General features: G+C 43.2%; 1 protein-coding gene across 1 annotated transcript; it reads right to left on the reverse strand.

The window, feature by feature from the left end:
* Positions 1–216: 216 nt before the first annotated feature.
* LOC134742005 (cadherin-23) lies at positions 217–27,263 on the reverse strand. Its single transcript, XM_063674927.1, has 27 exons — positions 26,991–27,263; positions 25,530–25,681; positions 25,154–25,372; positions 23,542–23,833; positions 22,649–22,821; positions 21,282–21,479; positions 20,721–20,914; positions 20,415–20,615; positions 19,808–20,085; positions 18,475–18,632; positions 18,011–18,166; positions 17,263–17,442; positions 16,824–16,958; positions 14,299–14,483; positions 13,493–13,749; positions 12,978–13,141; positions 12,138–12,305; positions 11,787–11,944; positions 10,841–11,022; positions 10,493–10,722; positions 9,866–10,054; positions 4,750–5,030; positions 4,004–4,244; positions 2,500–2,685; positions 2,031–2,366; positions 1,409–1,607; positions 217–1,049 (listed from the first exon to the last, which is right to left on the reverse strand). The coding sequence occupies exons 1-27, from the start codon at positions 27,145–27,147 to the stop codon at positions 700–702; spliced, it is 5,619 nt and encodes a 1,872-aa protein (XP_063530997.1). The 5' UTR covers positions 27,148–27,263; the 3' UTR covers positions 217–699.
* Positions 27,264–27,535: the final 272 nt, after the last annotated feature.

The following is a 27,535-nucleotide window of genomic DNA, read 5'->3' on the forward strand; positions in this document are numbered from 1 at the left end:
AACAAGTGCATTGTCAGATATTTTTTGGGCACCTTACACATACACGGTACTACTGTTGTTGCAGGGTAAATAAATCTAACTGCCTGTTTGGTGCCATTCGATTGAGTAGGTAAATATACCCATTGCTTTGCAGACGCAGTACTTGCCACCTATATAAGTAGCTCTCAATAGTAAACTTGAATTGGGGAGCCTATTAGGGTTGGTTAAGTAAAACGGTTATCCAAATACATTTACTTTATTCGCAAACTATAGGTATACTCCCTATTTGAAGTAATATCAGAGGTAACATTCAAATAAACTAAAAGTTACCATGAACTACATCTTAAGTTTTACATAGTTTGATAAGTTTCAAAAACTTTATTATTCTAATCAGGAATTAATGTATATTTCAAAATGTATTGTACAAATCACGCTTAAGCCTAGTCATTAATTACGACAGAAAATAGTTTACAAAAGGCACGACTACTATACTAAAGCGGCAGTTTGTAGATAGGTTGGCTAATGTTGATCACCAAATTATGACCCGATATATTGTTTTTTTTTCTTTGTTAGTTTACAAAACGATCCCGTTTCGATACCATAAGGTAGTAAATGCCATAATTTAGGCTACGATATGATTTAAAGCCTTTCGTGTACATTCTAAATTTAAAGAAGGTAGGCCTAATTGAGCAGTGTCCCAAGTTAATCTCGTAAAATTGCTTACAATTCTGTTGTTTCCATATTTTTTGCATTTTTCATCTGCTCCAATTGTTGGTAGAAGTCATATTTGACTGTATTGGTCTGAGGTTCAGTCGCATTAGAATCTATGGAGGGAAAGGCACCTGTGGTGATAAAATATGGTTTTTCGTTAGACAAGTCTTGATCAACGGCGTTTTCGTCGAGGGAGTCACGTTCTGAATGGCTTACTTGGTCGTCGGATTTGTACCATTCGTTTTCATATGCATGGAGCCATATAGGATTTGATCCTTTTGTACTATGCTTGTTGGTGTTGGGTACGCGGCCGCCGGAACTCCTGATCGTCATATCCGATTCGCCGGGAGTCGGTGATGCTGAAAGAAATAGTTAACCATTGTGACACTATTTTTGTGATATATTTTTGCTTGCATGAAGCATGAAGGCATGAAATAACTGAATCTGTTTATATACAATTGAACTAGAGATAGAGATAATGATAATTTAGTACATGTTCGTAAAAATGGATGAATGAATGAGATGAAATTTGGTACGGTTTTGGTTTATGAATGTGATTGAATGAATAGGTGTTATTACTCAGTGATGTGTCTATGTGTCAATGATTTAGTAAATTAATCATTCTAGCCTTCAGTCGCCCACTGCTGAGCATAGGCCTCTCTTCGTGTACGCCACTTATCCCACTTAGTAAATTACAAAACATAACTAGCATACTTACAATAAGCAGTAGCCGTGGCTGCCTTCAACCTCCGCACGTAGTCAGCCCGCTGGCTGAGGCACATCATGACCGAGAGCGCGAGCAACACGGTGAGGAACAGAGTGGTCCAGACAAGCCAGAACACCGTCTGGTTGGACGTGATCGTATCTACTGTTAGCGGCTGGTATTCGGCCGGTTGCGTATCGAGGACGTTGAATTCCTGGCGAGGAAAAGTAACGAACTTGGTTAGTTGAACGAGCCTGATCCTGATGATAAACCGTCCCAGGAACATATTAAATACCGAAGAATTACACCCTCTTAAATTGTATCTATAGTTTTATACTCTAGTCAATTGGATGCAAACTTGTGTCCTGTGCAAGGAGAATTACTACACTGTGGCCCGGCATTATAGCATGAGAAAAGGAATTTAGTGTAGTGTTACACGAACATTGTTATTTAATATAAGATAGGCGTTGATGTTTTTCTTTCAAAACAAGGAAATACTACAAGTCATTTTGTGATTCAGAAAAACATTTTGTAAAATTGTTATTGTAGAATTAATCTGAATCCGCCAGTGGGCACTTAGACATTAAGATCTAAACCTAAGCTGTTAGAGTACTCATACTTTATTATACTTTACTACCTTGAACAAATCATCCAGTTGTTCAATATTCTTGTCGACCAACTGCAGCACCTGATTCACCTCAAGCACGGAATGATCTTGTCCATTAACCAGATGCAGGTACAAATCAGTCTTAGTATTATCTACAGATCCGTCCTTATTTTCATGCACCCTTAGGTCGTCTATGTTGACTACGGACTCTGCAACTTGTGCTAGTTTTTCTCTGAAAATGTTTATTTTGTCTCTGACTTCAGACGGATGCGAGCGTAGAACGAAACGCACTCTTTGGTCTTCCCGTAACAGGTATATGAATACATGGGATTCGTCTTGTAGCCCACCCGTATCGTTGACAAGCACCTATAAAAAAGTTAGGTAGAATGTAAAATCATCTTATTAAACCTTGACTTTTTTCATTCATTCAAATCTAAGTGACCGTGAAAAACGTTGTCTAATTCATCTTATCATAAAATAAAGCGAGTTAGGAACTTACTTTAAAATCAAAGTATCCCTTCATCCCTTTTTGTGGGTCGAAATTAAGCGAAATAGCTCCCGTCTCCTCGTTGACCAAAAAAGGCGATACTGCCAAATTCTCCAAACCTTCGGTTAGCGTTTTCTTCACTTCGCCCAGAAGGTAGTAGCCCATTTTGGCATTTTCGCCTTCGTCGAGATCAATGGCCTGAAATATTGATAAGAAACTTAAAAAGAGCATATAATTTTCCATATGACCAGTTTTATAGGTAACCACTGTAATCAGCAAGTTATAGATAATTATAATCGGCTCGGGGAACCTTGATTCCTAAGACAGTTCATTTTTGTATGGAGGAACTGTCAATGTCAAATGTTTTTGGACTTTTTTTTGGTATTTTAACACATTTTTTTATTTAGAAATGTAACAATTAAGTAATAAAGAGACGGTAAAAACCTATTTCTTCAATTAATTTTTAATAAAGTATCCAAAAGCTAATTGGCGGAACTGTCATAGGAATCCGTTCGGAATTAGTTCGCCGAGCCGATTATAACAAATACCTAGTAGAAAGATGCCTAACAGTTTTATTTATACAAAGCGACTGCGATGTAGTGCCATTTTGCTGCTCAGTGTACATTACGAGAAAGCCTGATCCTAAATCCCAACGTAAATAATATAACTTGAAGACGTCTTTCATGATATATAGGTATTATTTATGAATATTTAACCGGGAACTCAATTGGTTTTGTATTGGTAATATATACCTTGTTTATAAAACATGAGACTCGAGATAGCGAATAAAGTCTAACGTCACCGACACTAGTTAGAAGTTATCTTGCTTTCTGCACATAAGTGTGTATAATGAATAAGTGTCATCAATGTCATCATGATAGGTGTAGGTCAACCATGCATGAAGAAAAATTATCATTACAATATGATCAAGTACCTAGATGAAGTATTAGATATGCCAGAAATCCGTTTCCATATCTTATCTTAAAATATACAGACATGAGCTACATCAGCAACTGCGTAGATGTCTTGCTTACTGCGTTAATAAATTTGTGTGCAACTAATCCTAAGAAATGGGTTATACCTCCATAGGTATAGGGTAGGGTAGGTACGAGCTACGAGGTACGGTTACCCATGTAACAGCTCGTTACAACTAGTAATAGTTTGTTACTATATACTGGTAACAGATAGGAAAATTGTGGCGTGGGCTGAGGCGAATAATATCTATAAATTATGCCCGTGGCAACATGGGAACAGAGAACAGATAAGATAAGAAACGATCTGAATAGCAGAATGCTGCCCGTGTCCATGTTTACGTCATATTCAGGGCCGCACAGAGAATAACAAATTATTACGTACACAGTTATAAACTGAAATAGATATCATACACTAAAGAAAAAGTGACCAAGTCCACCGGTGGCCGAGGCGGGAATCGAACCCATCGAATCAAAAAATATTTCATAAAATAATTTGATTTGGTCCCTAGTTACCTACAGTGAGTTTTGGATTAGGTAGGTACCTTAACATGCATGAATTCAATGCCAAAGTCAGCCTCCGTGGTGATGCCCCCAGTAAAGATCCTGCTGAGGAACTGAGGCGCGTTGTCGTTCAAGTCGTTGACGGCGACGTGCACGGTGAGGGTGCTGGCGGAGTGTACGTGCGCGCGGTACTCGGGCGCGGCCACGCACTCCTCTGTTGCTAATACTGTTAGGGTGTAGTTGGATTTCCTCTCGCGGTCCAGCGGCCGTTGTGTGGCCAACCTGTTAAACGGAACATTTTATTTGGTTTTTTGAACATCTGACTTGGTAGCCAGTAGACAGCGCCTGCCTGCAACGCCATTTTTTTACAAAAAGCTACCTGAAGCATAATTAATTAAAATATAATAAAAAAATATATAATATGAAAAATAACTCCTGGTCAGGGTCTCTCCTAAGATGCTGATTAAGGCTTGCTGCTACTTTAATCGTAATTTCCGGCTTGGTTTTTAAAGATTCATTCTGAACGAAACTCGTGTAGCAATAAATACAAAAAATTACCCCTGCATACAGTCTACGCACGAGCTCGGAAGTAAGGGTATGCCTGTGATGGAATGCGCGGGTGTGGGGGCAAGCGAGGATCTCCTGCAATTCCTCAGAGCTCATGCGCAGACAAGATTACGTGATAAACAATCAATATTAATGTGCACGTTTCTAATTCCAATTCAGTGAAATCTATTTTAAATTACAAACTACGAAATAGGTACTTACCTACTAGAAACTTGCGTACCTGTGCGTATTCCGGTGAAGCTCAAATTCGCCATCCTCATTCCCCTCCACAATATAATAGCACACCGGTAGCACCGGCTCGTCCCCCCTGTCGAACTCGTCCCTTTCTATGACACTGGGCAAGTACAGCCCCTCCTCGTACATGTTCTCGGTGAGGTTGATGTGCAGGTGTTTGTCGGGGAAGCGCGGCCGGTAGCTGTCGACGTCCTGCACGTAAATAGTCAAGTCGAGATCGGAGCTGAGCGGCGTGGGGAGACCGAGGTCGTAAGCTTCGATTCGGAGCTGTGAAAATTATATATTGGGTAAACATAGTACAGTACAGTTAAGAATATTGGATACCATCAAACATAACGAATAAATCTTTATTAAAATAAGGGTGAAATGTTGCAAGCAACCCGATAGGAGTACTTGTAATTTTAGTAATTTAAGTCTAAGTAAGTAAAGAAGTATAAGTATAAGTCTTTTGTCTTTTTTATACATTTATATACTATTGTTATTAGTAGGTATACTATTGTTATGATTATGTACAACTACTAGGTACTACAAGTTTGCACTATTTATCATTACTTTTTAATTGTACCTCGATATGTGAATTAGGAAACTATAGGTCTATAAAAAATCAATTTGTAGCTATTAGCTAAGTTGCTCGTGTTTATTTTAAGACTGTTTGTTTCTCAATAAATAAATAAAAAACCGCTGGTGGCGTGCACGCTGAAGGCGCGCCAGGCGCCGCCTACGTGCGATTTGTATAGGCTGTGTGACTGCACAGAGCTGTAAGTGTGGAACTAACCTGGTAGCGCGCGGTGGTATCACGATGCAGAGGCACGGCGGTTCTCAGCGCGCCGCTGGTGGCGTGCACGCTGAAGGCGCGCCAGGCGCCGCCCACGTGCGATTTGTATAGGCTGTGTGACTGCACAGAGCTGTAAGTGTGGAACTAACCTGGTAGCGCGCGGTGGTATCACGATGCAGAGGCACGGCGGTTCTCAGCGCGCCGTTGGTGGCGTGCACGCTGAAGGCGCGCCAGGCGCCGCCCACGTGCGATTTGTATAGGCTGTGTGACTGCACAGAGCTGTAAGTGTGGAACTAACCTGGTAGCGCGCGGTGGTATCACGATGCAGAGGCACGGCGGTTCTCAGCGCGCCGCTGGTGGCGTGCACGCTGAAGGCGCGCCAGGCGCCGCCCACGTGCGATTTGTATAGGCTGTGTGACTGCACAGAGCTGTAAGTGTGGAACTAACCTGGTAGCGCGCGGTGGTATCACGATGCAGAGGCACGGCGGTTCTCAGCGCGCCGCTGGTGGCGTGCACGCTGAAGGCGCGCCAGGCGCCGCCCACGTGCGATTTGTATAGGCTGTGTGACTGCACAGAGCTGTAAGTGTGGAACTAACCTGGTAGCGCGCGGTGGTATCACGATGCAGAGGCACGGCGGTTCTCAGCGCGCCGTTGGTGGCGTGCACGCTGAAGGCGCGCCAGGCGCCGCCCACGTGCGATTTGTATAGGCTGTGTGACTGCACAGAGCTGTAAGTGTGGAACTAACCTGGTAGCGCGCGGTGGTATCACGATGCAGAGGCACGGCGGTTCTCAGCGCGCCGTTGGTGGCGTGCACGCTGAAGGCGCGCCAGGCGCCGCCCACGTGCGATTTGTATAGGCTGTGTGACTGCACAGAGCTGTAAGTGTGGAACTAACCTGGTAGCGCGCGGTGGTATCACGATGCAGAGGCACGGCGGTTCTCAGCGCGCCGCTGGTGGCGTGCACGCTGAAGGCGGGCCAGGCGCCGCCCACGTGCGATTTGTATAGGCTGTGTGACTGCACAGAGCTGTAAGTGTGGAACTAACCTGGTAGCGCGCGGTGGTATCACGGTGCAGAGGCACGGCGGTTCTCAGCGCGCCGCTGGTGGCGTGCACGCTAAAGGCGCGCCAGGCGCCGCCCACGTGCGATTTGTATAGGCTGTGTGACTGCACAGAGCTGTAAGTGTGGAACTAACCTGGTAGCGCGCGGTGGTATCACGATGCAGAGGCACGGCGGTTCTCAGCGCGCCGCTGGTGGCGTGCACGCTGAAGGCGCGCCAGGCGCCGCCCACGTGCGATTTGTATAGGCTGTGTGACTGCACAGAGCTGTAAGTGTGGAACTAACCTGGTAGCGCGCGGTGGTATCACGATGCAGAGGCACGGCGGTTCTCAGCGCGCCGCTGGTGGCGTGCACGCTGAAGGCGCGCCAGGCGCCGCCCACGTGCGATTTGTATAGGCTGTGTGACTGCACAGAGCTGTAAGTGTGGAACTAACCTGGTAGCGCGCGGTGGTATCACGATGCAGAGGCACGGCGGTTCTCAGCGCGCCGCTGGTGGCGTGCACGCTGAAGGCGCGCCAGGCGCCGCCCACGTGCGATTTGTATAGGCTGTGTGACTGCACAGAGCTGTAAGTGTGGAACTAACCTGGTAGCGCGCGGTGGTATCACGATGCAGAGGCACGGCGGTTCTCAGCGCGCCGCTGGTGGCGTGCACGCTGAAGGCGCGCCAGGCGCCGCCCACGTGCGATTTGTATAGGCTGTGTGACTGCACAGAGCTGTAAGTGTGGAACTAATCTGGTAGCGCGCGGTGATATCACGATGCAGAGGCACGGCGGTTCTCAGCGCGCCGCTGGTGGCGTGCACGCTGAAGGCGCGCCAGGCGCCGCCCACGTGCGATTTGTATAGGCTGTGTGACTGCACAGAGCTGTAAGTGTGGAACTAACCTGGTAGCGCGCGGTGATATCACGATGCAGAGGCACGGCGGTTCTCAGCGCGCCGCTGGTGGCGTGCACGCTGAAGGCGCGCCAGGCGCCGCCCACGTGCGATTTGTATAGGCTGTGTGACTGCACAGAGCTGTAAGTGTGGAACTAACCTGGTAGCGCGCGGTGGTATCACGATGCAGAGGCACGGCGGTTCTCAGCGCGCCGCTGGTGGCGTGCACGCTGAAGGCGCGCCAGGCGCCGCCCACGTGCGATTTGTATAGGCTGTGTGACTGCACAGAGCTGTAAGTGTGGAACTAACCTGGTAGCGCGCGGTGGTATCACGATGCAGAGGCACGGCGGTTCTCAGCGCGCCGCTGGTGGCGTGCACGCTGAAGGCGCGCCAGGCGCCGCCCACGTGCGATTTGTATAGGCTGTGTGACTGCACAGAGCTGTAAGTGTGGAACTAACCTGGTAGCGCGCGGTGATATCACGATGCAGAGGCACGGCGGTTCTCAGCGCGCCGCTGGTGGCGTGCACGCTGAAGGCGCGCCAGGCGCCGCCCACGTGCGATTTGTATAGGCTGTGTGACTGCACAGAGCTGTAAGTGTGGAACTAACCTGGTAGCGCGCTGTGATATCACGATGCAGAGGCACGGCGGTTCTCAGCGCGCCGCTGGTGGCGTGCACGCTGAAGGCGCGCCAGGCGCCGCCCACGTGCGATTTGTATAGGCTGTGTGACTGCACAGAGCTGTAAGTGTGGAACTAACCTGGTAGCGCGCGGTGATATCACGATGCAGAGGCACGGCGGTTCTCAGCGCGCCGCTGGTGGCGTGCACGCTGAAGGCGCGCCAGGCGCCGCCCACGTGCGATTTGTATAGGCTGTGTGACTGCACAGAGCTGTAAGTGTAGAACTAACCTGGTAGCGCGCGGTGGTATCACGATGCAGAGGCACGGCGGTTCTCAGCGCGCCGCTGGTGGCGTGCACGCTGAAGGCGCGCCAGGCGCCGCCCACGTGCGATTTGTATAGGCTGTGTGACTGCACAGAGCTGTAAGTGTGGAACTAACCTGGTAGCGCGCGGTGGTATCACGATGCAGAGGCACGGCGGTTCTCAGCGCGCCGCTGGTGGCGTGCACGCTGAAGGCGCGCCAGGCGCCGCCCACGTGCGATTTGTATAGGCTGTGTGACTGCACAGAGCTGTAAGTGTGGAACTAACCTGGTAGCGCGCGGTGGTATCACGATGCAGAGGCACGGCGGTTCTCAGCGCGCCGCTGGTGGCGTGCACGCTGAAGGCGCGCCAGGCGCCGGCGCCGCCCACGTGCGATTTGTATAGGCTGTGTGACTGCACAGAGCTGTAAGTGTGGAACTAACCTGGTAGCGCGCGGTGGTATCACGATGCAGAGGCACGGCGGTTCTCAGCGCGCCGCTGGTGGCGTGCACGCTGAAGGCGCGCCAGGCGCCGCCCACGTGCGATTTGTATAGGCTGTGTGACTGCACAGAGCTGTAAGTGTGGAACTAACCTGGTAGCGCGCGGTGGTATCACGATGCAGAGGCACGGCGGTTCTCAGCGCGCCGCTGGTGGCGTGCACGCTGAAGGCGCGCCAGGCGCCGCCCACGTGCGATTTGTATAGGCTGTGTGACTGCACAGAGCTGTAAGTGTGGAACTAACCTGGTAGCGCGCGGTGGTATCACGATGCAGAGGCACGGCGGTTCTCAGCGCGCCGCTGGTGGCGTGCACGCTGAAGGCGCGCCAGGCGCCGCCCACGTGCGATTTGTATAGGCTGTGTGACTGCACAGAGCTGTAAGTGTGGAACTAACCTGGTAGCGCGCGGTGGTATCACGATGCAGAGGCACGGCGGTTCTCAGCGCGCCGCTGGTGGCGTGCACGCTGAAGGCGCGCCAGGCGCCGCCCACGTGCGATTTGTATAGGCTGTGTGACTGCACAGAGCTGTAAGTGTGGAACTAACCTGGTAGCGCGCGGTGGTATCACGATGCAGAGGCACGGCGGTTCTCAGCGCGCCGCTGGTGGCGTGCACGCTGAAGGCGCGCCAGGCGCCGCCCACGTGCGATTTGTATAGGCTGTGTGACTGCACAGAGCTGTAAGTGTGGAACTAACCTGGTAGCGCGCGGTGGTATCACGATGCAGAGGCACGGCGGTTCTCAGCGCGCCGCTGGTGGCGTGCACGCTGAAGGCGCGCCAGGCGCCGCCCACGTGCGATTTGTATAGGCTGTGTGACTGCACAGAGCTGTAAGTGTGGAACTAACCTGGTAGCGCGCGGTGGTATCACGATGCAGAGGCACGGCGGTTCTCAGCGCGCCGCTGGTGGCGTGCACGCTGAAGGCGCGCCAGGCGCCGCCCACGTGCGATTTGTATAGGCTGTGTGACTGCACAGAGCTGTAAGTGTGGAACTAACCTGGTAGCGCGCGGTGGTATCACGATGCAGAGGCACGGCGGTTCTCAGCGCGCCGCTGGTGGCGTGCACGCTGAAGGCGCGCCAGGCGCCGCCCGCGTCGCGCCGCACGCGGTACCGCACGGCGCCGTTGGCGCCGATGTCCGCGTCGATCGCGCGCACCTCCACCACCACCGTGCCGATTGTTGCGTTCTAAAATTAATAATAGGTATAAATTAATCGGTTAACATACATAAAAAATGTCATAAACAAATAGGTACAGGACTTCATCGTTTTTGAGTCTCAAGTATATCTTTATCCGTTTTAAAACTCCCCGTGGTTAAACTTATTCTTATTCATTCTGAGATAGCTTATCGAATATACAAGCAATATAATTGACTGATCAAGACGTTGAGCTGCTGGCCTTTAGTCGCCACAGTGAGAAAGTGGCTGCGTAAACCACCCCTACACGAGTGTCTCATCCGACACACATTTCTCCGGCAAGGTAATGATCTGCGGCGGGCACACAAACACCAGCGACTATCAATGTCTCAGCAACAGTTTGTCCCAGACGACATTAGGTGGCGTTCACAGGTCTTTGTCCTCTATGATTAGGGAAAAATGCTGTAGTCTTATCCAACTGTGACATACCTCAGGTACTTTAATAGTGACATTCTGCGGCGGGTGCACGAACACGGGCGCGTGGTCGTTGAAGTCGGTGACGCACAACCTCAACTCCCCGCGGACTACATTCGGCGGTGTTCCCAGATCTTTGGCTTCCACAGTGAGAGAGTAGTTCCCGAAGCGATCCTTGAGCGACTGCTTCGCGAACAGCCGGCCTGTGTTGGCGTCTCCGCCGACTTGCTCGAAGCGGAATAGATCTATGAAACAAAATCATCCGTAGGTTTATTAACATGATCGTATGGTACATAGTAACCGACACGGCGACGATGGGCTCGCGGTGCTTGTGGGGCTATGGGAGGTGTAGTGTAGTGTTACCGTATCCCTTCCCGCCGACGAGTCTGAACTGGACGCGGCCGTTGGTCGAGGCGTTGTCGTCTGCGTCGGTGGCCGACACGGCGACTATGGGCTCGCGGTGCTTGTGGAACTCGCTGATGGTGACGCACTCGGATGGTAGCTGGAGTATGGGCGGGTTGTCGTTCACGTCTTCTATGTAAACACTAAAATAACACCGCAAGTTAGACATGAGTACTTAGTCCATATTAATAGAACAAGGATCGCTGTTTCACGAACTAAACTAAAATAAATAAATAAAGTTTTATTTCAGGCAAAAAGTACACCCATATCAAAATACAATTTAAAAGTTAAAATGCCTAAAGAAGTAGTACTTAATAATAAATTTACTTTAGGACAGTGTTTTTTTCTGTTACCCCAGGTACGCTAAGCTAATTACTATTTGACCCCAACTGGAGGTAATTATCCCCAGGCTTAGAATAAATGTTTTAGGTCGAGTCGAAATCAAATATGTTTATAATATTGCACCTAATTATACATATAAAAAAACAGGTCAAGTGCGAGTTGGACTCGCGCACCGAGGGTTCCGTACTTTTAGTATTTGTTGTTATAGCGGCAACAGAAATACATCATCTGTGAAAATTTCAACTGCCTAGCTATCACGGTTCAAGAGATACAGCCTGGAGACAGACAGACAGACGGACAGCGGAGTCTTAGTAATAGGGTCCCGTTTTAACCCTTTGGGTACGGAACCCTAAAATGAGGCAAAAGTCGTATCCTACATCCTAGTAAACGAAAATACCAGAATCATTTATTTCCTCCTAGCTCGTTTCTTTTTGTGCACGCCTTATACGTGTAAAACTTTTGATTGAACCACCCGCGACTTTCTGATTTATACATACAAGCCTCGTTTAAGCGATAAGCATAAGCGACCCCCAGGGCGCGACACCATGAGCAAGTAAATACTTACACAATCTGCTTGAAGGCGTTCCTACTTTCCCCGCTAAGGTACCCGAATTGGTAGTTGTCCCACGCTTCGACTACTAAAGTGTAGGACGCACGAGTCTCGCGATCCAGCCAGTCCGATACAGTTACTGCACCCGTCTCGGCGTTTATCAGGAACTTGCCCTGTGTTAATAAAATAAATGTAGGTACTAATTAGTGGTAGAAATATAAAATGTAGTGGTACAAATACGAGTTACAGTCGTTTTAGAATAATTTATGGATAGATAAGGGAGAACAAACCATTCCAGCAAGATTTTATGAAAAACAGACTATACCTACATGTAGACTTCGACAGTCGATTATCAGACCTACGTACTTGTGTAGACATGCGGTCCAGTAGGTAGGTGAGCTTGCCGTACTCGCCCGAGTCGGCGTCGCGCGCCACGATGTTGGCGATGGTGGTGCCGGGCTCCACGTCTTCGCGCACTCGATACTCGAAGTTGCCGCTCTCGAAATACGGGTTGTTATCGTTCTCATCCAGCACCTGACATAGTGACAAGATACGATTACGAATAATTGTAAAAAGTAATGATTTTTTGAATAAAAAAATCACAAGTAGGAGACCGATATAAATAAAATAGCGCACTCATAAACTTAAAAAGTTCACAAGTATGCTTGCTTTCGGTGCTAATTCCTTTTTTGGATGGACACACGTCCAGTGCTGGAAGTAGGCCTGATGTTATATTTATTTTTCACCTCAGCAGCTCGAACAAGCCTACTTTCGTCACTCCAGGGAGTGAAAAAAGTGCGACTTTCCTCACTCCAGGGAATGAAAAAAGTGCGACTTTCCTTACTCCAGGGAGTGAAACAAAGTAGCTTTTTAATTTAGTGAAGGCCATGAACTGCCACTTCATACTTTTATTACAATTTTTTTTTCTTTGTATTATTCTGTGTAATTCGAATTACATTTTAACCTTTAATATGTTCTCACTACTGAGGTGAAAAATTATGTGTGCAACATGAGAGAAAAGTTATTTTACATCGTGTTTTTGAGTCCCTCGCTACGCTCAAGATTCTAACTTAGAATCACTCGTTTCGCTCGTGATTCAATTATAGACTCTTTCGCTTTCTCGGCACTCAAAATAAACACTCGCAAGAAAAACCAACTTTCCTCTCTTGTTGCACAAATAACTATAGATTTAAACATTTAACATACTTGTATGAACAAATCAACGACGGCGTAGCGCGGCGGCTGGCCGCTGTCAACCGCCTTGACTGTTAGATTGATCCAGGCCTGCTGCTCGTGGTCGATCTTGTTCGCCACCACTATCTCGCCCGTCGAGCTTTCCATGTGGATCAGGTTTAACAGCTTCTCGGCGCCTGGAAACGCATGTGATTAGATCCGCCATGTTCTTATTAACTGTTAGCTAAGTTGCCCGATAAATGCATACAAATGGCTTTCAAATGTGCCTAAAACAGTGACTTTATTTGACTGCTGTGCTGATGTGCAGATTAACGTCATTAGATCCAGATTCCAGAGTATTTGTGTCTGTGAATTTGAGTAACAAACACCAGCTACGGAGGTCTGATAATAGTAGGGCTTCCTGAACTTGGGGTTGTATTCTCGTCGGCGACTAAAAGTAAGGGTAGTCGAGGTAGTTGGGTACCACCACCGCTGCAATCTCTTTTAGCAACGACCTTTAAAAAAAGCTACTTAGTTCTTCAAATTACCTTCAACATAGTAAGTCATAGTGCGATTCTTATCCGCATCATCAGCGATTACGGTCACGATATTGGCACCGTTCTTAGAGTTCTCAGCTATGGAGGTCCGGTAGTAGGGCTTCCTGAACTTTGGGTTGTTGTCGTTTTCGTCTGCGACTATAATGGTGAGCGTGGCTGACGCGGTTTGCTGAGGCCCGGCTACTGCTGCCATGTCTTCTACTGTGATTACTAGCTTGATGGTTTCTACTTTTTCTCTGTCAAGTAATCTGTGAAAGAAGCTTTTCTTAGAATGTTCCTAGTTTTGAGCAAAAAATATTACAAATTGTAGTGTATAAAAAACATAAATTGTTTTTTTTTTAAAAGCCAACGCCATAAAACGGATGAACTAATTTTGATAAAACATGTCTAAGAAGCTCCGCTATCAACGAGCTTTCAAATATATAAAGACTTTAAAATCGGTTTACTCGTTAAAGAGGTAGGGTGCCATAGACAGACAAACAGGCACACACACATATAGCGGTTAAACTTATAATATCACTCGTTTTACGCCGAGGTTTAAAAATAAAGCAAGTTAGATCTCTGCTCACTCTTCGGTATAATGTAAGGTTAATACATATTATTAACCTACCTTAGGTTTGAGACAACATACTTATCTCATGATATCAACACACACAGGTATCGAACTGTAAGGTGAGATTACTTACCCCACAACACGTCATGTATAGATGTGAAACTGTTTGAATGAAACTAGACTTTTTATCTACACACTTTTTACTTGTGAGTGTTTCATTCATTAATTCATCAATTTCACATACCTAACAACCCTAAGCGTCCCGTCGACAGCGTTCAAGTCCCAGAGCGCGATGTAGTCGTTCTCCGTGAGCGGCACCAGCACGCCGTCCTCGTCCCGCGCGATACTGGCGTCCTTGTCTATTGCGAAACGTAGGACTGGCTGCGAGTCCGGGTCGTGGGCTTGTGCGCGGTATACTAGGGTTCCCACCTGGTACAATTTATAATTAGCCTCATGCATGAAGTTTATATTTGAACGAAAAATGTTTTATTCGGATGTTTGTTACCGTTATATCATGTTACAAATGCATTTCCGTTTTTAAATTACCATTTAATTACTCAAAATTATAAATAAAAAGTACAAAAATTTGCCCGCGAAAAGCTAGTGAGCGAAACGCTCGAAACGCCACGTGACGTCACGCGTTCGACAGATTAGTGTCATTAGTAGCAAACGTCAGTTGGGCCGCCCAACGTGTGACGTCATCACGCTCTGTCGAATTCGCGCCAAAAATGATGAGCGTTTCAACCGCTCAAAAATTTTCAACATTTTAAATATTTTTTAATAAAATAATGTTAAGGTTTACAAAAGTATTTTTATCATTTTTGGTGTTCCAACGATATAAATTATGAATCCAAAAATAAAAATAAATTCATGCATGGAGCTAATTGTTTCATTTCATCTAGTGTATAATGGACGTCAAATATATGTTTACACTTTTGCGCCTTACTCCTTTGCAATAAGGGGAAAAAAATAAATCTTTGACGTCGACTGTAACATGTCGCGTTGTCGCTAGTTGCGGACGACAACAATAAAGGCCCATTTACATGGTGCGAGTTTCTCGTACGTTTTGGGGCGAGAAATCGTATGACATTATCGTATGCAATAATCGCCAGGCGAGTATCGTATAAAAATGTTTACATTCATGCGAGAAATATAAACTCGCCTACGATTATGTCATTCGATACTCGCATGGAGATTATCGCCAGGCGAAATAGTTTACACGAGGAGCCGCATTCTAGGGAGTTATTTGCTTACGATTTCTCGACTCGTCTAAACTCGTTCTAGTATGACATTTTTTCACGTACGTGCGAGTATCGCACGAATCGGTCCGAACCGATTTTCATACGAGTTTTGCCAGTCAACTTACGTGATTAGTTGCTAAAGGCCCATTTACATGGTGCGAGTTTCTCGCACGTTTTGGGGCGAGAAATCGTATGACATTATCGTATGCAATAATCGCCAGGCGAGTATCGTATAAAAATGTTTACATTCATGCGAGAAATATAAACTCGCCTACGATTATGTCATTCGATACTCGCATGGAGATTATCGCCAGGCGAAATAGTTTACACGAGGAGCCGCTTTCTAGGGAGATATTTGCTTACGATTTCTCGACTCGTCTAAACTCGTTCTCGTATGACATTTTTTCACATACGTGCGAGTATCGCACGAATCGGTCCGAACCGATTTTTATATGAGTTTTGCCAGTCAACTTACGTGATTAGTTGCTAATCATTTACCACTAGGTATACGTATACCGTAAATATTCGTAATAATATTTCTTGTTTCTCACAATATTTTTACAAGCTTTTACCACCTTAACTTGTAAATGTTTGTTTGTTTGAATATGTTTGTTCTGGTCGAATCTTGCAAATTTAACCCACTTCCCAGTATTTGATTGAGCTTAAAATTCCTATACATATGTGAGTTGGGTGACAATGTAATATTATGCTACCATTGAACTGGTCTGATTATGGACACAGGAGGTGGCCATGGGAACTCTTTAAAACCTAGATGTGTTTGGGTTCGTTAAAATTCTCTCGATGAGTATTAGTTGTCTGTTAAAGAAAAGTACAGTCAGCGATAATATCTTCTATAAGGAATGTTTTTTTTTTAACAAAAACAAATTAATTTAATGATTTTAATATAATTTAAGTTGCATTTATTTTAATATTGGCTCTTGGCGGGAAATAGTTAGCTGCATTTAAGTACCTATATTCAAAGAAATTTTTTTTTGTGCGTTTTGAAAATGAAAATGTAAAAATAAAATTTAAAACGTATAAAGTACCGACACAATCGGAACAGCCTCTTGCAATGCACTCATGATGACGACTGAAAAGCATATAAACTCGAAATACGACTCTTGCATTTAAGTTTTGTTTACACAGAGACATCCAATCATCAAAGGCGAGGAGATTATCGCCCCTACTTGTACGATATCGTACGTATAGTTTACATGATGCCATATTTTTTCTAGTGCTACGATAATCGCATGGTTGAGGCGAGAAACTCGCACCATGTAAATGGGCCTTAAAGGTTTTCCAAAAAAGCAGCTAATTTTTTAAAGCAACAAATCCTCCTCCTCTTAATTCATCGAGTAGCAAATATTTTCTTTAATTTTAACAATATATTCGAAACAAATTATAACATAACTTATAGTCAATTGAACATAAAAATATTTGCTTTCTTACATTTAAAAATTGGCTATTGTTTCTTATATTTGCACCATTGCTCTACCTAAGGAAGTATCGCGAAAAAAATACCGCTTACCTGCGTGTTTTCTTTAACGCTGATTGTGCCCGGCTCGACGAACACAGGTGGTTTGTTGTTGACGTCCACTATGGTGATGTTCACAAGCACCGCTGCGCTCAGTTGCTGTTCACCGATACCGCCGTCCAGCGCCACCTAAAAATTTACATTTATATTTTTATCTAGAGTTTGAATTTAAATAGTTTAAGTGTTTATGTTTTAAGCTTAGATTAATGTTTCAGAAATTATTATTCGACGAGCTTTCATTCATTTGGCTCGAGTGCGTATGTATGTAAAATGGTAAACTTTTCGTTTCTTATTAACTTATCTATTGCTAACAAAGGGATATATTGGTTATTATCCGGGTTGGTCATGGACACGACGCCAGAGAGCGAGGCGATGACGAACCATCGAAGATTATTACTCCATTGCTATCAGCATAAGATCGGAATCTACTTACGATAGTAAGCGTGTACCGGTTGCTCTTCGGGTTAGTCTTGTCGGGGTCGAGCGACGAGCCGTTGGCGACGCACACGACGCCCGAGCGGGAGTCGATGACGAATTTGTCGCTCGCGCCGCGCTGTATGCGGTACACCACGCGGTTGTTAGGGGACGAACCGTCGCCGTCGCGAGCTTTCACCTGACACATTCAAAACATGACTCAGTAATAGGTAACACGGCTTCAGGTGACTCGACGTTTAAACTTTAAAGATATTGTAAGTCCCTTGTTAGTTTTAAATTTATAATCAGTATACTAGTCTAGTAGTTCATTAGTTACAAAGTCAATTCAGCACAAATTCATAACATAACATAACCTACGAACCTACTACCCATGACCTCGTCTGCGTGGTAAAACTGCAGCTCTCCCCCTCCCCCTAAGGACTCTCGTATTAAATCGCAACCTCTATTGTCCTTTAGGGGATGAATTTTATTCTGGGTTAAAAAAGTATCCTATATTCCATTCTTAGTAATTTGTGTGCATAATTTCATAGAAAGAAATCCGTGTAGCCGTTTTTTCCTGAAGGAGTAACAAACATACAACTCTCAGACTTATAATATTAGTAGGACAACTACTTTTGGCACATTAAATTTACTCGCAAAGGTAAACAGACCAATATCAGGTCACACGTCAGGTTATTACCCAATTTGAAAGATGGTTAAAAATAAAATAAAAAATCTTGTTAGTATCAATTAGTATGCATAATTACCTCTAATACGCTAGTGCCGCCGGGCATGTCCTCCGGTATTGAGCGCTTGTACATCATCTGCTGGAACATGGGCGCATGGTCATTGACGTCCTGTACGTATATCGTGACCGGAACAGTCGAGGACAGCGGTGGTACACCGAAATCGCGCGCTCGGACCTGAAAGAGGCATAAAGTGACAGTAAGAAATATAAAACTATACCATATTCCCATTAGGATTCGAATTTGGCAGCTGAAGTAAACGTCGATGTATGGCCCATGGTAGTTCTCAAAAATTCTGGCCCTAGCTGTCAAAAATTTACGTTTAACCATTTAGTTACAACCAAACTCATGGCAATAGCACCGTACAGCCTCATCTTGTCACGAGGTTGTACGAAGGCACGACATTTTTTTTATAAATTGCAAAAAAAAACAAGAGTAAATGTTAGACTCAGGTGTTTTATAAGATATACAATATACAATCTTACAGTGAGATGTATCGGGCGTATGTTAGTGTTGTCTCCCGGAATCTGCTCGAAGTCGAGTCCGTCCACGGGCGTGACGATGCCCAAGTTCGGGTCGATGGAGAAATTGTGCTTGTACTCGCCGCCCACTATCGAGTACTCTATGTGACTGTTCTTGGTACCTGTAGAATAAAATTACATTCAAATACATTTTTATTGGGTTTTAAATACCAACGAAACATTGTATATTAACAATTTTATTAAGTTTAATCTCCATCATTATATCATCCGAAAGCCGTCAGTTATAACTAATTGCCAGCTTTTAAAATATTTAGTATTATAAAATAAAACTATGGGTTACCAGTCAGCGGTGTTTCACTTAATTGTTTGGCTTTCGACTGCTCGCAGTTATAAAGGTACAGGCTGATTATACATAATACAGACTTTTTACAAAAATGCACCCGCAAGCGAGCAAAATAGCCAAGGTTCATTAGAATCAGTTCTAACCCATTTTTAATTGAGTTTGGATTTTGAGAAGGTAATATTCTATTGTTATAACTTGAACAATCAACATATGTTGCTTTGCCGGCATCCCTAGGGGTTAATTAATATACTATCATATAAGAAAAATACGGCTAGATGTGCATACGCAACGCTGGCATCATCTTTTCGGGCAGAGCGTCACATACAAAATCATTACCGAATCCAATGTCAGCTTTAAAGTGTGCCACAGATTGTCACAGTGGCATTGAGTTTTCGAGATAAAATCAGAGAAAACCATTACAAAACGCTACAATTACGTAGGTACGCTACTCGTGTCAGCATCACATTCTCTCTCATTCTTTGTCTGATTGTGATTACAATAGAAATTTAACCTTCACTTAATTAAATGAATTTTAAGCTGATCATTTGTTAACATTTAGTTAGATTACTGATGTTTACGTTTTAATTCGTAATATAGTTTTGAACGATAGCATTGTAAGGTTGTAAGTTGTAATCTCCGCTCTGATGGATTACAACCAATGCTATTGGTTGATTCCCCACAACTTCACTCCGCTTCAGTGGACATGCAGCCTTAATGCAGTGTTATTGAAATCTACTATGTTGATTATGACTTGGACGGTGTTACGGTTTCTTTTACAAAGTTCTTATTTCAAATCTGACTTCTGAGATAATAGAACTTACCCATGTACTTCCATGTTCATCCTAGCTTATAAAATATCGATCAAGCTTCATAAAATATTTATTAGCCAAGAACGTGCGTGCGTTGTCGTTTACACCCTTTATGTTGACAATGGTTTTTAATTTTCGTCGTGCATTTCGACCCTAAGATAAGAAATCATAAAAAAAAACTCACCATTCAAATCAATATCTCTAGCTTCCAGCACCAACGGGTTTTCAAACTGTCGCTCATTCTCAAGTAGCCTGGCCTCATACTTATTAGCCAGGAACATAGGCGCGTTGTCGTTGACATCTTCTATATTCACGATGAGTTGTGCAGTGTTCCGGTTGCCCTTGCCTAGGTCGTCACGAGCTTCGACGGTGAGGTAGTGCCGGGAGACGAGCTCGCGGTCGAAGCTGTCGCCGCCGGCTTGCTTCACGGTTATCACGCCAGATATTGGATTGAGGCTTAATCTGAAATTATTATAAGTGTTTTCTATGTCGTAGGATAAAAGAAATCCAATATTTTGCGAATTCACTTTGGTCAATATGTTAGGTACGAATATAATAGGAAGGTTGTGTGCAAAGAAAAGTTACAGTTACTACTTTTACACTCCATTGACCAAATTGTCGGAACCGTGTAGACCCACAATATGCGCCCGCAGAATGTAGGTCTGCGGCCGATAAATGCAAGCTGCGAATCGTCCACAGTCCACAGCAATAAGTACAGACTATAGTAGAGCGACCAGCACAATGCTTGGTCGATATCAAGCATTATATAAATGGTACTGGTAAGTACTAACAAACTCGCGATACTGCCTCCAAGCCCGGTGTACCGAATGCCCCTGGTGCCGTAGTTATCCGAGTCCTGGTCGAGTGCGCGCACCCACGCCACGGTGGTACCCGCACCGCAGTTCTCGGGGATCGACACCGTGTATAAAGATTCGGTGAACTCGGGGAAGTTATCGTTCTCGTCCTTTATGTGAACCGTTATAGGAACCACGCTGAAATAAGTATTAGGTACAATTTATCCTGCATATATTTTCTATAACAGATCAATAATAAGACAATAGCTACATAAGAGTAGTATAAAATCCGTTATAACATACCTGATTTTTGGATTGTTAGAAACAATCTCTTTGGCTATAAGGCTGAAGTTCATCACAGTGACTTTCTCATAATCTAAGGAAGATGGATCATTCACTCGAATCAGGAAGGAGGCCTCGTTGATTCCTTTGAACGGCGTGACGTCGAACACGCCATTATCACCTTGTAAGAATAGCTCAAAAGTGCCGTTTTTACCCTGGAAACATATTAGATTACAAATACCTGAATTTCTAATCTTGTTCTAAATAAAATGTTTGTCTGATAATTATTTTTTACAGTTAAATGAAAGGAACAATCAGATTGAAGTTTTATCCACATATGTAGCATGTGACATACGCACAATACATTCTGAGACATCGTTTGCGTCGCGTTTTTTCGCGGACGTGTATTTTCCAAACGATCAATTACAGTCTACATATATTTCACTGCTGAAAATAGTCCCTCTTCTTAATGTACAAGGTACGTCCCATTTTGAGCTATAGTCCCATTGGGCACTTCACATATAATACCTTTGAAGGTATTCACTTATAAACAATACTAGGTGTAAGTATATTGTGATCTACCTGATCATAATCAAAGACTTCAGGCACGCCGTCTTGCAGGAAGGTGATGGGCGTGTTCTGCTGTGCGTTCTCCAGCACTTCGCCCACATACTTGTCGCTGCGGAACCGCGGCGTCTCGTCGTTCACGTCGGTGATGATGACCGTGACCTCGGTTGTGGCGCTCGGCATGGGCGATACCATAAGGGATTCTTCTGTAGCCTGTGGGAACAAAAATGCAAAGGATGGAAAGTTCAAAATGAACTTCTCATACGACAGACAGTGGACTTTGTTGTAAAACATTAATCATTTATAGCTTTGATAATTTATAAAATGCCGTAAGTCGTAACTAATTTCAGTTTATTAAGGATGCTACTACATTTCAATGAAATTTGCTATATGGTTCGGGGGCGAAAATTTGATCTTTATTTTATTTATATATATATTTAAGCCTTTATTTTTCCTTAAATAGTTTTACATGATAAAAAAAAGTTTTCTAATATTATTGTTTTCCATTTTTACTATTTTAAGGACCCCTGTTGGGTATAGGCCTCCTCCATATCTTTCCACCTTTCTCGGTCTTTTGCCTTGATTAGCCAATTTTCTCCGGCTGTGGCTATAATATCCTTGGACCACCTTGTTATGGGTTTTCCCGCCTTCCTTTTGCCATGGGGTCCTGGCCACTTTGTGTCTTTGTTGGTCCATCTGTCATCTGTCAATCTTCCTATGTGGCCGGCCCATCTCCATTTCTATTTCAGCACAAACTCGAGGGCATCTATGATGTTTGTTTTGGATCGTATGTAAGTACATAGCTGTTAACCTTGTCCTAAAATTTGATCTAGCTAGGTCTTATCTCTGGGAAAACGCGCATTTTTGAGTTTTTATGTTTTCCCAGATATTTATATTTTTTATTATTTATTTATTGTTGGGGTGTTGTGGGCCTGTGAGTGTCACGTCGACCAAGCAGTGATCTATTGTGACGGCCCTTTAAAGTTCGTTACTAATGCCCGTTGAGTCCAGAAAATTCCAGATTCTTTGGGCCGTAATGTTCTGTACCTCATAGGGTTGCAGTATCTGCCGCCCTAAGTGGATACTTCTTTTTGACATTTTATATTTTATCAGTAGTCACAAGTCAAGACTACAGCATTTATAATTTTTTATTCATTTCATGTGCCATTTTTTTTGTAGTTTTAATAATGTTTCCAAAAAATAAGTTATACTAAAAATAATCAATAAGATTCTATAAATACAATCCTTAGAAAAAAAAATGTTCTGTATAAACAGAATGAAAATACATACACGAGAAATACACATGGAGAAACAATAACTTGAAAGCATGATCAATACTCAGAAAATATAAAATCATTACATGACACTGTTGAATAAATTACCAATATCTCAAGGATGTAGGCTCCATTGCTGTTCCTTGGGTCTTCTCTGTCAAGCTGGCTGACTGTGTATACAGTGCCGGAGCTACTGTCAATATCAAAGTGTTCCTCGCCACCTGATATGATGCTGTATGTGATGCGGTTGTTGATGCCTCTGTCTCCATCAATGGCATGCACTAGAAAAATGATACTAATGTTCAATGTTGCTGTTTTTAATGCTGCTTTGAAAACATATATGTATTATAGTATATAAACATTACTAGTTTGTATATTGGCATTAGTATTAGACTTTATATTTGAAACATTTTTTTATCACACTGCACCCACCATAACTATTTTCTGTTTAGCCCAGTGGTTGACTGGTAGAGAATGCCACAAGGCATTAAGTCCGCCTTTTGTACTTTTAACTTGTTCTTGTGCAAGTTTAAATAAATAGGTATTTTTGAATTTTGCAGGATATCTAAGAGCTGGCTACTATCACTGATAGCTTAAGCTTTTTCGTTAATCTTACATCTAAACAAAAAAATGTTATGAAATGTAAATTAAACTGTAAACTTAATATGTTTATGATTTTCAAAATGTTTAATGTAACCAGTACTTGATAATAGCAATAAGATTGTTTTAAGTAAACTAACATCATTTAATTATTATATAACTACTATTGCACTGTACTTTTTTCTCTTCTGCCCAAATCACTGTCTTCTACATTCCTAAGACCATATGTACTGGTAGATATTCCAAAATCTATTTTGAACTTTTATTGAGTAACAAAGGGTTCCAAGTTCAAAAACAAAAATGCTTCTGGGTTTCAGGAGGCTACAGACTTCAAAGTGTGCAGTCAAGTGGACTGAAGAAACTTTAATAATCAATTTAAACTAGTAAAAATTCCTGTGAACCTTGTAAAACCGAAGTTCCGACATCGGCATCTTCGCTAATCCTAGTCACAGGGCTGACCACCACGAACTCCGGCGGCTGATCTTCCACGTCCTGCACCTTCACGAGGATCGCGGCCGTGCCAGTATTCACTCGGCCCTGGTTGGCCCGGTCGATAGCTAGCACCCGCAGTTGGTATAGAGACTTGCGCTCGTAGTCCAGTTGCTTGGTCAAACGAATAACGCCTTTGCTATTCACAGTTTGAATCGCGAAATTGTCAACGTCGCCGTCTACTTCTTGCAGATGGTATAGTACCTGAAATTATGCCGCATGTTTGCAGATAGTTTAAATTTCAAGCTTGCATAAAATGAAATAAGAAGGCGGTTTTCTGTGAATAAAAACCACAACAAATTCAACATAACCGCAGCTAGAACTCTCGGGAGCTCAGACCATATACTATTATACTCTTTGGCTCGAGTCGGACTGTCAACATGACATTGACATTGACAAATAGACAAAAATGACAAGTAGGCAGCAGCTTTTTTTTTACAATTATGACGTGGATACAAGTTTAATTAAGCCTTAATTTTCATGTCAAGGCTCAAGACCTTTGCTCAAGACCATTCGAAAATGCTAGAATAGAATAGTAGATTGTATGACTAGGGAATAAAATGGGCTTTATTACCGAGTTATACACTCTACTTTTCACTTTGAATAAAAAAAACAACAGGTACGTACTTTTATGAAATATTAAAAGTACAATTGGTACAATTTTTAATATGTAGACCTATGTTTTTCCCGGGTAGGTTAATTGTATTCTGAGTTAATTGGGGAGGCGAAAGAGGTATTCCGAGCAGATTTACTGAATTCTGATTGGATTCGGGAGTAAATGTAGGCGAAATAAAAATATGTATACATATTTTCCCTAGGGACTAAAATACGATTTTTGCCCCGCTTTGCAGGTCTAATATGAAGCACTTTTAGAGCATGAGAAGTGAAAAAGATTTTTAATCGATCGAGTGAAATGAGTGAAGCAAATTAAAGAAGAGACGATTTCCGCTAATATTCCACGTCAGCGGTACGTCAAGTATGGCGCCACTGCTGCCAGTGCTGTCACTTCACGAAGACAGACTCTAAGGCCCCATTCGCACGAGAGCTTAAAAAGCGTTGCGTGTGTAACGCACCCATAAGTAAGAGCGAGAAAGCTATGTCTCTTTCTCGCTCTTACTTATGGGTGCGTCACACACGCAACGCTTTTTAAGCTCTCGTGCGAATGGGGTCTAAGTAGGTATTTCTAAACCCTGATATATTTCCCATGGAGCCCATGGATGTTACAACCCCTTTACTACCCGTTTCCACTTAGCAGCTTTTAGGAAACTCTCCATTATATAACATGTACGCATCTACAGCTGTGGGGCTACCGCGACAACCGAAATTCGCAAATTGCGGGGATCTCTCTCTTCTACTCCAATGAAGGCGTAATTAGAGTGAGAGAGTGACAGAGAAAAATGCCCGCAATTTGCGAACTTTGATTTTCGCGGTTATAGCCTTGGTCATTATGTTTGTTATGCGTTGTGTGTTGGACGTAGGTTGATTGATACATGATACTATTACTTATTCTGTGTTGATACTTACTTGTCCATAAGCTCCTTCATCGAGGTCCGTCGCTTCAACTGTCGTGAGTATACCAGGAGAAGCATCTTCTTTAACTGTGATAGCGGAAGGATACGGTTTAAAGATGGGTTCGTTGTCGTTGACGTCCTCGACTAACAGCAAGAAGCTTTGCGTGATGAAGTTTCCTTCCCCTAAATGGCCGTCCGTAAGCGTTAACACAAATGAATATTCATCACGTATCTAAAAAAAATAAAAACATGGTTAATGGCCATCTGCTAAGACTTTACATTTCTTCTACCATAAATTAAAGTTAGGTATGTACGTTAGTAAAGTTCTATAATTTATTTTGTTGGACTTTCTCTAGTTAATAGTAGTAAAACGAAAAACCAATACAAACCTCTCTATCTAATTCCTTAACTAAATAAATATTAGCTTCGTTGGTTGTAATGGCCTCTATTCTTAAAATATTACTACCAAGTTGATCTCTTATTCCAAATTTTAATTCATCTCCGTCAGGGTCAATGCCCCTGAGACGGTATATTAAACTTCCTGTAATTAGAATAATAACGGTTAATACATACAGGTAGTATCTGCTTAAGTGGTGGTGAGTACCACAAGAGTCCATAATATTATGGATTATAGGGGAGAGCGGGGACAAACGTAACATTTTGTATTATGACCTTATTTTCTGGTAAACCGTTTTTGATGAAATTAAGGTAGTCATATATAAATTCAGTTCATGTTCTATACATTAGCATCTTGACTAACCTTATTATTGTGTATTTTGTATGTATTAGATTAGTGACTTCACACGATGTGGGTCGAAAGTAACAAAACAAAGCATTTTAACTTATTATTAATATACACTACACCCTTTAATATTTGCATTTTAGCTACTCAAACATTAGTATTTTATTTTATTTTTAAACAAACGGTTATAAAAATAAACAAACCTAAAGCTAATCAGCAATCGTAAAGTTAGTGCCTACGCCAATTCTTGGGATTAGGTGCCAAGCGGACCCCAGGCTCCCATGAACCGTTGGAAAAAGCTGGGACAATGCTAGGAAAATGATGATGATAGACGAATATGAACCTAACCTAGGTTTGTTTGTCTGTTGATTGAATAGAAAATAAAGCATTAGGTACTTATTCATATTCCGTAACTTGCCAGCGAAAATAGGAAATAGTCACGAAATAGTAGTGTATGTATAATTAGATAATTACAAGTAATATTAAAAGTAGTTTCGTCTAAGTTACCCTAAGTCAGCAAGGCATTATAGGACCGGATCAACACTATGGTTTCATGCTTGATGACTAATAACTAGCGTTCAATAATCCGCAGTGAGGGTGCAGGGTTTCCCTCTGTTAGGCCGCTGTTGTCCTGGTAACACCGTTGCCCCCTATGTATGCAATATCCGGGTGTCTATTCGTGCCAACAAACTGCATAAACTTCTTGGGAAGCAATCAAAAGTTTGCAATAGCTGTGGTATGTGGATTAAGGATTAGCTAAGGGAAAAGTTTGACTAGATACGAAAATGTACCTAAATCTTTGAAATGAAATCATAAACCTAAAACTAAATTCTTATCTATCCAGACTACACTAAGAATACATTAGGTTTTCTTAAGGTGTTATTTTATAATTATAAAACATAGTTATGCCTTCTGTTTTATTTGGTTTAAATATTTTTTTAATACAGTTGCCTACTAGTTTTTTTAATACCTAACACTAGTAATAAGATTGTAATGTTTGCTAACCATGTATGGACCTTTTAGTCTGAAACAAATGATTTTATTTATGTATAGAAATGTTTTTTTATGATTGATATGATTTTTTTGGTTACATGTCAATTCCACTTACCTACAGGAGTATCAGCGCCCTCCTTGAGTCTCACCACAATTTCCGACTGACCCTCTATGAGAAACCTCGGAGGTCGGTTGGCTGAGACCCCAAGGACCAGTGACAGCCAAACCGCAATAATGCATTTTAACCTGACTCTGTTTGAGTAATCCCGCATTATCGAATTTTTCGACGATCATCTGACTGATTGGATTCTTATTGTTATATTAATTAGGTGCATTTTTTTATTGTTTTCCTCGGTGTACCGTGGGAAGACGCGTGACCGCGATAGAAAGTGTTTGTCACCTCACGCCGTTGGACGATTTTAAATCTGCTTTACGTGCCGATGGTTACCTGCGAAAGACACAATTGTTTTAGTTAGTAGGTACATTTAAAAAGTTACTGTTTGTGAAAATCTTAACGGCATTATTGTCCTTTTTAAGCGACTTCAAAAAACCGGACAAGTGCGAGTCGGACTCGCCCACCGAGGGTTCCGTACTTTTTAGTATTTGTTTTTATAGCGGCAACAGAAATACATCATCTGTAAAAAATTTAACTGTCTAGCT

Source organism: Cydia strobilella, chromosome 1, assembly GCF_947568885.1.
Source record: "Cydia strobilella chromosome 1, ilCydStro3.1, whole genome shotgun sequence".
In the NCBI taxonomy this organism is placed as follows: Eukaryota; Metazoa; Arthropoda; class Insecta; order Lepidoptera; family Tortricidae; genus Cydia; species Cydia strobilella.